Source organism: Talpa occidentalis, unplaced genomic scaffold (assembly GCF_014898055.3).
Source record: "Talpa occidentalis isolate TD23 unplaced genomic scaffold, MPIMG_talOcc4v2.1 talOcc4.13, whole genome shotgun sequence".
NCBI classification, from domain to species: Eukaryota; Metazoa; Chordata; class Mammalia; order Eulipotyphla; family Talpidae; genus Talpa; species Talpa occidentalis.
Genome location: NW_023601322.1, coordinates 52,671,558 through 52,683,558, shown reverse-complemented (window position 1 = coordinate 52,683,558; position 12,001 = coordinate 52,671,558). Strand labels below are relative to the sequence as shown.

Sequence of the window (12,001 nt, the reverse complement as noted above, 5' to 3'; positions counted from 1 at the left end):
ACAGGAGAGATCTGCCGTGCCATGTGAGACCCTCGCCGGCCCGCCAGGATTGAACCGGCGCTGCAGAGGCTGCGGAGAGCTTCACAGCGTGGCGCTCAACCACCTGCGCCACCAGGGGAGGCCCTATACCCCAGTTCTAGTATGCATAAATAAATAAAATCTTTAAAAAAATAAAAGATTATTTATGCATACAAGAACAGGGTACAGAACAGAGGTGTGGGGTAAGAGGATTCACCAGAGACAGTGGGGAATAGAACAGGCAGACTGACTGAAATACACTGCTGAGGAGAGCAGAGGACGAGTCAGAAAAGGTCTGCTGTGCCATGCTGGTCACCACCCCAGCCAGGGCATCTGAACCCCTTGCGCCACCAGAGAAGACCCATCACTGCCTTTTTTAAATAATTATTTTGAATTCAACATTAAGAATATTAAAAATGCTCTTTACTTGCTTCAGCTATTTCACCACTAAGAATCTAGTCTACTAAAATAATCAATTATTGGGCCTCTCTGGTGGTGCAAGGGGTTAAGACAAAACCTATGAAGCTGTCCGCAGCCACTGCAGCATGAGTTCGATTCCCTGGCCGGCCGGGGAGCAACCCACATGGCACAGCAGACCTCTCCTGCCTCACCCGCTGCTCCCCTCAGCAGTGTACTGCCGCCAATCTGCCTGTTCTGTTCCCCACTCTGTCTCTGGTGAATCCTCTCACCCCCCACATCTCTGGCCCGTACCCCAGCTCTTATATGGATAAATAAATAAGTCTTAAAAAAATCAATTATTTGTATAAATATAATATAAAGTTAAGATCAATAATTCCTTATCTACAATCTCATACTCCAAAAATATCTCAAAACTTTAGAAACAAAATATGTCCTCAAGTTATAGTTTTTACTGATCTACTGAGCACTCCGATTGGCCTGCGGTCATAATTTAGTCTGAGCCTACTATTCTGGGTTCATTCCCTAATTCTGCCTCCTACAGGTGCTGTTAATCTAGTACAAAAGATCACTAACTAGTCCTAAAACAATCTATTTGCGACATTAAGGTCTAGCACAGGCCTTTTCAAGAGTGAGGGAAAACTACATCCTCTTTCAATAAAGCTCTCCAGCACCTTCTTCAATCAGAATTAATTTGTCACCCTCCTGAAATTCCTGCAGATTATACTCTCAAAATACACTTAATAAAGTTGTACTTTAATTAAGCTCTTTTCTCACTTGATGTAAAAAATATATAAAATAAAATATTGGGCCTCCCCTGGCGGCGCAGTGGTTGAGCGCTGGGTTGTGGGGCTGCCCGCGGCCTCTGCAGTGTCAGTTTGATCCCTGGCCACCGGCGAGGGTCCCACAAAAAAAAAAAAAAATTAAGGGCCTCCCTGGTAGTGCAAGGGGTTAAGCACCACACTATGAAGCAATTCGCAGCCTCAGCAGCATGAGTTCGATCCCCAGCCAGAGAGGGAGCTACCGACATGGTGCAGCAGATCTCTCCTGTCTCTCCCACTGCTCCCCTCAGCAGCGTATTTCAGTCAATCTGCCGGTTCTGCTCCCTGCTCTGTCTCTGGTGAATCCTCTCACCCCCCGTATCTCTGGCCTGTACCCCGGCTCTTGTATGCATAAATAAATCTTTAAAAAAAATAAAATAAGGGCCTCCCTGGTGGCGCAGGCGGTTGAGTGCAGCTCTGTGAAGCTCTCCGCAGCCTCTGCTGCACCAATTTGATCCCAGCCAGCCGGCAAGAATCCCACATGACAGGGCAGACCTCTCTTGTGTTGCCCACTGCTCCCTTCAGCAGTGTATTTTGTCAGTCTGCCTGTTCTGGTCCCTGCTTTGTCTGTGGTGAATCCTCTCATCCTCCCGCACATCTGGCCTGTACCCTAGCTCTTGTATAAATAAAAATTAATCTTTAAAAATAAAATAAAATATTAAATAAAAAAAAGTAAAGGCTAAATATTTCATTGTTCCCTCTATTTCTTAATAGTGCTTTTACACTGAGTAGCACCTAAGGTGATTACTTTGTACACAAATGATATTAAACTGAGGGAAGAGCATAATCATATCAGAATTGATTTGAAGAAATAAGTTTTAAAGATTCTACCACTTCTCAGAAAGGGCAATCTGAGTCCTAGTAGGAAAAAGTTAAAGAAGGCAAAGAAACAAAGTCTGGCATAATAACTATGCCATGAAGAAGCAGAAAGTAGAGAAGTAGCAAAATAAGGACTAGGAAAACATAAGTTACTCTGCAGTACCAGAAGAATCTTCCAAGCTTGTTAGTGACATAAGTTTCTCATTTTCTAATAAACTAGTATGGCTTAAGTCACTGTTTGGATTCTTGTCCTCAACATGTTGTCCAGCCTCAGGAACAACAACCTGTAAGAGAGAAAATGGAAGTTAAGAGAAACACACTCACTGCTTTCACAGTACAAGGCCTCCACTGTGCTCAGGAGCTGTAATTCACAATTTGGGCAATGAAGGGTTAGTTATTTTGCTTATTAATAACTTCCTATCTACCTCCATGCCACCTTCCTTTCCTAATCCACACAATGAGACATCCTTAAAATTTGAGTTTTCAACTGTGTACAAATGCTCAGAGGATATAGTAATACAAATAATATAATAATACACAATTGAATTTGAGAAACATAGGATGTGACAGGAAGTGAAAACAACAAAGTTGGACTCGGCGACATTCAAATGATGATTTCCCTGCTTCTCAACCCGGGGACCATTTAACTGTAAGAGTACTAGGTAGTGTTGGACACCCCTAAGGCATGCAGCACTGAGACAAGGGAGACATCAAGGTCGTGGCTGTACAGATCAGGATGTTCTTTGTTGTGCCTGCAAGAAACTATGTCTGGGGAACAGACTAGATTAGAAAAAGAAACAAAATAACCTGACAGTGCAGAACCTTTGGCAGTGAATGTGTGCCCAGACAAGGCCTAATGCTAAAAGAATACTTTATTATCTAGTAACTAACCTAAGGGAGGGGGGCTGCTTGTATCAATAAAAATGAGTTGCACCTGGCACTTAGGTCGCTTAAGCATGAATGAGAGGCCTTGCATCCCCTGGGTCCCGCTTCTCTTAAACTGTATTTTGTGCCCGTCATTTCTTCATAATTTCCTCAGTTCAACTGGATTCCTCTCTCAACCCTGTTCACCAGATGCTGGACTCCAGCAAGCTAGCATTTTTATGAAATATGATTTTCACTCTCGTAATGATACTCCAGAAATTGACAACAAATATATGAACTTACCTTGTTTTCCTTATTATTTATCCATGATGATAAACAAAAATCAACAGGTGAGTCTGTTTAAGAAAGAAAAAATAGGTTAGTGCTTTCTCTCACCATGTTATTTTATTTTATTTTTTTTAAGATTTATTTATACAAGAACCAGGGTACAGGCCAGATGCGCGGGAGGGTGAGAGGATTCACCAGAGACAGAGCGGGGAACAGAACAGGCAGACTGACGAAGTACACTGCTGAGGGGAGCAGCGGGTGAGACAGGAGAGGTCTGCCGCACCATGTGGGATTCTCGCCAGCTGGCAGAGATCAAACATGTGCTGCAGAGGCTGCAGACAGCTTCACAGTACAGCGCTCAACTGCCTGTGCCACCAGGGAGGCCCATCTCTCACCATGTTTTGTTGGAGTTCAGGTTTTTCTAACTCTTTCTGAGCTATCTAGTTCTTTCCAGCCTACTTTGTAGCAGTTTGAGCATCATCTTCCAACCAAACCCAAATATCTTAGAGGATCATCAAGCTGTGACTAAGACTTCAAAGAAGCCATAGACGTTTCACCCAACCTTTTACCTAGTCTTCACAGACGTTCACTGAAGACAAATATTGAGCACGCAAATATTTACAAAAGTCAAAATTACAAATAATACAGACATTTTACACACAAGAGTTTAAAGAACTATTTTATGTATTTTTACTAACATAGGGTAAAGGAAAAAAGATCTGTCTCTCAACCTATCTGAGAACAATTAATAAAAAGAAACTTAGTTACCTGACCCTCAACCCTAGTACCAAACTTCCTTCCTTTCTTCCTTCACCTCAACAGCAGGACCAAGAAAATAACCTATAGGGGACTGGTGATGGCACATACACTGGTTATGGTAAGGACACTAATGACTGGACAGAACTGAGGGAAAGGGTGGTAGAAATTAGATGTCAATATCTCAAGTGATTTTCTCTGCTTCAATAAGAAATATAAGGGAAAGAAATGGAGTTGTCATTACTACCTGTATCATAGTTTCCTGAAGAGAAGAGCAGCACAGAGAATCATTATGACATGGAATCAATTTAGCCACAAATCTTATTCTTGTACTATTCTTCCTTGATAGAAATTATAGGATCATTATGCAGCAGCATAGGAAAGCTACTCTGTGCTGCAACAGACAAATATTTTGATAACCTATGAAATGAGTTTGTGATGTCTTTTTTCTAGCATCGTTTTCTCTTCTAATATGATTCTAGTAACTAGCTTCCAACAAGCTAGGTGGCTTACATTTGAAAAGTTCAATATATTTTAGATCCATTTTTTAATTTGACTCACAAAAGTACTATTAATCTCAGTATTGCCTCTGTATTTTAAAGACTGTGTTGAAAGCCAAACAGCAATTTGAAACAAACTAACTTGTGCAAGAAGAAAGTAAAGAAAATTGTAAGGTGATTTGACTAGAGCATAAGGCAGAGTGCTTTGACTAGATTTCCGGCTTACAAAAATTTGAGTTGTAATAAAATTTTGGATATGTTATTTCAAAAAAATTAAAAAAAAAAAAAAAAAAACAGATCAAGTTATTTTATCAACTATCCAGTATTACAGAAAATTAATGAACTAAACATTTTCCCTTAATAGAGAGCTCTTTTAAATGATGGCATAGGAATCCATTACTACTCAGTTAAATTGAAATTGTTAAGTTAAATTGTTAGGTTAATTAAGGAAGCACAAAACTTTTCTTTCTCAAATTTTATTAACTGGTGAGTCATCTACATAACTACATAATTTGGGGGGCACATTTTCATACCTCTATATGTAAACTTGCTTCCCTCATCCTCTACCACTAAATTTTTTGTGCCAATGTTCTATTCCCTGCCTCCCTACCCCTCATTCTCTCTGGTAACCAGTATATTTTTTGGCATCTGCAAATTACAATACTTTTGCTGTGTTTTAGTATAAAAATTATATACATACCCCCTAAATTCTGGAGTGAATCAAGTCTTTAAAACCAACTTCTGTTTTATAGAAGATATGGGGAGAACAGAAAACCAGAAAAATAACACCATGAATAAGCAAACTGGTAATTCCAAATAATGAACAATCTGCAAGGGATGTGACCTAGTCCTTCTCAAGTCAGTGGCTTAACAACAACCAATGTACTGTAACTGTAACACAATGTAAACTTCCTCAGACTTCAAGTTAAGAAAAAAAATCTGAATTCAGACTTCATATACATACACCATACTACATGTTACTAAAGGAATTGTTATCTGTCCTAATAGCACTATGGTTACGTAAGAAAATGCCCGAATTTTCAGAGGTGCATACTATAAAATATGTTGGAATAAAATGGCATGTGAAACTTTTAATTTCAGAGGGGAAAGTAAAAATACAGGAGAGATGAAACAAGTATAACAATATCTTATACTCACTGAAACTAAGGGCTACATATATGAGCAATTTTTAAAAGTTGTTATGCAATTTATATACTATAAAATTAAAAGGATAACAGTTCTTTTTAGTATATTCACAAATTTATAAAACATTCACCAGTATCTATTTTCATTCCTCCAAAAAGAAATATTATTAGATATATACTAGCAGATAATCTGCCTTCTCCTCTCCCCTCCAGGCTACTTAGTAGCAATCTGAGTATGACCTTTGAACCAAACCCACTGTTTACCTATGGGTAAATGCAATCAAACAGTATGTACCTCTTGTGTCTCTTTTATTGGCACATTAGTGCATATATCAATACTTCACTGCTTTTTATGGCTGAATAGTGTTCACTATATGGATATACTATATTCCGTTTACCCATTCATCAGCTGATGGATTTATTTCCACTCTTCAGCTGTGGTGACTAATGTGGCTATTAACATTCATGTACAAGTTTTTGCATTTTCATTTCTCTTGGATATATACATGGGAGTGGATTGTTTGGTCATGTTATTAACATTATGTTTCACATTTTAAAGAACCATGAAAGTGTTTTCCACAGCAGCTATACCATTTTACAACCCCACCTGCAATGGATAAGAGTTTCACTTTCTCCATATACTCATCAACACTGGTTATTTCTTTCTTGTTGATTATAGCTAGTTTAGTGGGTGTGAAGTGGTATTTCATTGTGGTTTGAGTTACATTTCCCTAATGATTTTGACCATCTTTTCATTGAGTTTATTGGTCATTTGTACAACTTCTTTAGGGAAACGTCTATTGAAATCTTGTACCCTTTTAAAAGTCAATTGTTTTTATTGATTTGTAAGACTTCTTATATTCTTCTTATATATTCCGAATGCTAGTTTCTTATTCTGTATGATTCGCAAATATTTTCTCCCATTTGTTGGGGCTGCCTTTTCACTTGCAGATAGGGTCTTTTGAAGCACAAAAGTTTTCACTTTTGATGAAAGCCAATTTATCTATCTTCTCTTTTATGGCTGGTTAGTATTTTCTCTACTTTCATATATTTTTCATCAAGAGTATATAAACAAACATCTCATAAAATTCGAAAACATATAGATGTTTTCATTTCATTTATTCATTCTTAAAAGTTTCAGGAGTATTGAACTACAGTTTGGAGTGACACAATATCTTTGCTCTATAAATACTTAGTTTTCATTTCTTTGAAGAGGATGTAGAACACTTAAAAAAGCGTGACAGCAAAAGCCTGTAATTTTTTTTTTTTGTAATTCTTCTCATACTTTTGTAATTTCTTTTACATATCTAATTTGATAGCAGTTTTTCAAATAACTCATCTTTGAGTATTTCCAAAGCATATAATTTGGCTTTCTTAGAAGCAAATTCTTCTAGAATTTATAATTCAACAGTTATGTAAAAATGTTAGAAACAAAAATGACTCCCGGTAAGAATATAAATTAACTGGTGGGAGGAAATGTGAAAGCTGTATTAGAAAGAGTGTCGTTATTTTGAACATAAAGTGTATGTGTTATGACCATCAGACAGCACAGTTTCTAAAGGAAAGGAGATTCCATCTTAATCAGTAAAGACAAGGGAGACTAAGAAAACTTTTCCTATAACATTATGGTAAATATGACATTAGTAGGTAAATAGCATTTTTTTAAAGATTTTATTTTTGCATAGAAGAACATGAGCATAGACTAAAGAAGCAGGGGATGAGAGAATTTACCAGACAGTGGGGAGCAGAACATGTGGATCTACTGAAATACAGTGCTAAGGGGAACAGCAAGTGAGACAAAAGAGGTCTGCTATTCCATGTGGGTTAGCTTTCTGGTTGGGGACAGAACACAAGGAAATGGCAAACAAAAGGATTTTTAGTTTACCATACAATAACTTAAAATCATAATCCATCAAGAGAGCAATGAGAAGAAATTAAAATAGAGAGAAATAATTTTTAATAGTTCAGTACCTTGCATTTGTTCCTGTGGAGACATCTTATCAAGAAGATCTTGATTATGAAAGCATTTTGCAGTTTTCACTTGTACCTCTTCTGTTCTGACTACATCACCTTGAAAATCTGACTCACTGAGGGGAGCATCTGACAAATGCTGACTTCCAGTAAAGTCCTTTTTCCTAGAGACAGAACTTGTTTATTAGGGAACAGACTAATGATGAAACACTAGTTACCTTGGATAAGATTATAAAATATTCCTTAATCAGTTAAGTATTTCATCTCTTATAAAGTAAAAAGTGGTTACAGTCAAAGAAACATTTCTGTGAGGTCAGAAGCTGTAATTGTTAACATTTTGGGGGAGGGTCCTAGGGATTACACTCATTTTGGGCCTAGTGACATACAAAAATAAAGAATATCACATTGCTACCCTGCCTCTCAAGTGATAAAATGAGGTGTTTCTTTCCCAATAAGATCCTCTGAATCTATGAAATCTAGAGAAAAATTTAGCTTCCAAAAATAAGATAGATTTAAAAAAAGATCTTTAATTAGAATCCTCAGGAACATTCACGTAGTTATATACACACAAGGGGCATTATAAAAAAATGAAAGACCAGAAAAAGAGTTCTCAAAATTATGATTACCAAATGATTCAACAGAAGGGAAGAAAAAAAATTAGCAGCTTATCAAAAACATCCTTTTGCGTTAAATAGGAAATAGGAAAAAAACAATGGAAACACATTAAAAGATTACAGAATAGTTCCAGATAGAAAAGTAGAAGTAAATTGCTAAAGTAATGATAATTAGGACTAAAAGCCCACAGTCTCTCAACTGGATTGAAGCCAATGAGAATACAGTGAGTGCAAAGATAAACCGTATCACCACAGACTAAAGGAGGGGGGGGGGAATAATTCAGGCACAAAGAATGAAGTACCACGACATCAAGCTTCTCACATGATGTAGTCATGTGTTAAAAAATTTGCAAAAATTATTTCATCTCAAAATTCTACACTTGGCTAAAATATTCATTTATTACAAGGTTAGAATAAAGTCATTTGAAAGACAAAATCTACCCCCCCACACACCCCAAAAAGAAATCACAGAAGCTATCCCTCATACGGGGAATACAACCAAAACTCTGCAGCCATCACTCCATTACAAAGGTCAAGCCCTGACACTCAGACTTAAACCAGACCTTTAGATGACTCAAGAGGTAAAGGCTTGCCCCAAAGCACATGCCTCCCAGGAAGGAGTTAAGAATGAGGCACTACATCTAGGACTCCACCTTATCAGGTCTCCTACCTTCCATTAATAGGAGTCAACAAGACCTTATTTACTTCCCCAGACCACCTTGCCTCCATTAAAAATAGTCAAGAGGTTACTTCCCAGAGTCCCCATCCCTCCCCCAACATTCATTGTCTTATTACTAACAACAATTCAGTAGATACACTTGATGTTGTTCCCAGTCCCTTACTGCTAATAAGTAATAAGCCCAGGACTTCTTACTGCTGTCATTTTAAGCTCCATCAAACTGCACACCCCTCCATTTCTGATCTCTTCAACAAACCTAACCCTCTACTCTCCTTCCTGAAGGCAGGGTTCTAAGATGAGCAAAATCTCGTGATTCCTGAAACTCTTCTCTGAACAATTTCTTTCATTTCACTGCTTCAATGAAAGCTTCCAGGTGTTCCGTGAAGACATTGCTTCCCCTAAACTCTGTCAAATGGAGACTATTATCTCTCTGATATACTTGGTATATACTTGGTAGAATAAGATGCCTCTGTGCCCCACAGCACTCCCAGCTTGGAAATCACTGACTACCCCTCTCATCTGTCTCATCTGCCTTAGTACCCACAACTCAACAATCCTTTGAACCCACCTGAGTCTTCAATCCATTCATACCAACACATTTCATTCTCCCTCACCCTTTTGATATCCTCTCCTCTTCCTTAACCTAAATCTCATGGCCAATCACCGCTCAATTTCAACTCCCTCTTCCCTCAGTGCCTTTATCAAGCTACAAGCCTGATTAAGCCAAACTCTCTGGCTCTTCCTAATTTGCATTCCTACAGCCAAATATAATTGAAAACATCACAGTCATACTGAGTAGTCTCAGGCTAAATTCATGGCCATGACCTACAAGCTGGGCTCCTGATGGCATCAGAGAGCCGTATTTCCCCTGTCAATTCACTTCCCCACACTCCCATATGATCTGTTGTCTCTTCCAAACAACCAACTCTTTCTCTTCCTACTCAGTGAGTTAAAGCCATACTTCCTAAAGTACTGAAAATATAACTTCCCCAGGTTCTTATTACCACATGTACCCACATATACCAACGCCACACCTGTTAATATGGAGAACTGTCCATGGTCCTACCCATCAAAAGTTATTCCCTTTTCTGCACGTTAGACCCTACACTCTTATTTACAGATATTGCTCCAGTAATTCTCTTCTTATTATACATAACCAAATTTTCCCTTTCCACAGATCATTCCTATTATATAAATATGCAACAACTTTTCCCACCATAGGAAAAAAAAAAAACTTCTCAACTTAATATACCCACCAGCTAACACAGTCCCATTTCTCTGCTCCTTTTTGCAGCAAAAACTGCTAACAGGTGGCCACCCCCACCTCATTATCAAACTCACTGCTATGCTCTTGTGCCTCCCCCTACTTCAACTAAAACCTTTCACTGTTGCCAATGACCTAACCTATGCTAATTCCAGTGGGCACTTATGTTAGGGGGGAAGGATGTCCTGAGCAAACTCCATATAGGCTTTGTGGACTCCACCCCCACTCCATCAAGACACTGGAGACTACAAAATCCCATGATCACCAAAGGGAAGGTTGGGAAGACCTGAGTGCGGAGTTAAGCAACTAGGTTCTTGGTTTGAGTATTTCACTGATCATGTGGGGGGAGGGGAGGGGAGGAGAGGGGAGTGGGGGTCGCCCTCTTGGCCACGCTAGGTGCTTGGTTTTTCGCCAGCTTGGTGGGTCACTGGGATTCCAGGTCAACGGAATAGGTAGGACGCATTTATGAACTTAATTCCCTCTTTTTCTCCCTCAGTTATTCATTTCCCATTTCCCCTTCCCTTGTAACTAAACCTTTTATCAACCTTTTGTGTGTGTCTGCAGTTAGAATTAATAAGTCCCCTTTAACCGTGTGGGTAAGGACCCACAGTCAGGCAATCCGTTTTATATCAGGGTTGCTTTGTAACACTGACAGTACTCACTTTGACACCATTAGATTGAAATCCAAGTTAAATGGTTAAATTGGTTTCAGACCTTAAAGCACAAAAGAAAAAAAAACTCATCTAACTTTCTGTTTGAGACTTGATTATGTAAACACAGCAGAACCTGAGGCTCATCAACTAACCTGGAGCTAAGCTCCAAAGCCAGGTAGAGCCAGGAGACTGTGAAAGCACATTTATGTGTGTTTCAGGAGGAAGGGACATTGGAGGGGATGAGGACTACCCACAGGCAAGAGAAGAGGCCCACCAGCAGAAATTCAAAACACCAGTTCTCTGAAGAAAACCTCTTCCTATGTATCTCTGTGTATGAAATGTCCTATGACAAACCAATGAACTTCAGCTAAGTCACATTTCTTTGCTCCTAACCTACTTTTCAGCCAGGAAATTTTAATTCCTTTGTTCTCAATCCCAGTCCCCAAAAACTGTATAACCTCATTTCCTTTCTTAACTAGGGAAGTAGATTTTAGTTTATCTCCTACTTCCTTGCCAAAAGATTCACAATAAAGCTACTCCCTCAAAGACCTGAGGTCATTATCTTATCTATACATGTCAGGTAGTTAAAAGATTACCTATTCTTCTTTATATAGGTTCTTCATATGGTTTCTGTTTTCTTTCTACTTCCAATCACTAATTCTTAGTTTCTTTGTCTACTCCTACTTGCCTCAATGTCTTTTTTTTTTTTTTTAAGATTTATTTATTTATTTATACAAGCACTGAGTACAGTCAGAAGCACGGGAGGGTGAGAGAATTCACCAGAGCCAGAGCAGGGAGCAGAGCAGGCAGAAGGACCGAAGTACACTGCTGAGGGGAGCAGCGGGTGGCAGGAGAGGTCTGCGTGCCATGCGGGACCCTCCTCCGGTGGCCCGGGAGCAGCCAGGGATCGAACCGGCGCTGCAGAGGCTGCGGGCAGCTTCCCAAGCCAGCGCTCAACCACTGCGCCACCGGGGAGGCCCTTGCCTCAATTTCTTAATGTTGAAGCACCTGAGGCTCAGGCAATACTCTAACTCTTCCGTATCTACCACACTACTGTGATAATCCAATTTCCTGAGTAGTCATCCTGCTTCAAGTTTTTACTCCCAAAGGTTTGTTCTCCACAAGTAGCCAGAATTGAGACTTTTTTAAAAGATAATTCAGAGGGAACCTTCTAATGGTTTCCTGTTACTCA

General features: G+C 39.1%; 1 protein-coding gene across 12 annotated transcripts in view; it reads right to left on the bottom strand.

Annotated features, from left to right (window-relative positions):
* Window positions 1-12,001, bottom strand: part of LOC119243219 (nucleoporin SEH1) — a 145,196-nt gene that overhangs the window by 94,805 nt on the left and 38,390 nt on the right. For 10 of the 12 annotated variants that reach the window (XM_037508880.2, XM_037508881.2, XM_037508885.2 and 7 more), the window contains 3 exons: window positions 7,600-7,763; window positions 3,243-3,295; window positions 2,239-2,359 (listed from right to left, as the gene is read on the bottom strand). In XM_037508880.2, the coding sequence (XP_037364777.1) occupies window positions 2,239-2,359; window positions 3,243-3,295; window positions 7,600-7,763 (338 nt within the window). Of the gene's footprint in view, window positions 1-2,238; window positions 2,360-3,242; window positions 3,296-7,599; window positions 7,764-12,001 lie in introns of those variants that run through there. The other 2 variants (XM_037508890.2, XM_037508892.2) reach the window with 2 other exon arrangements.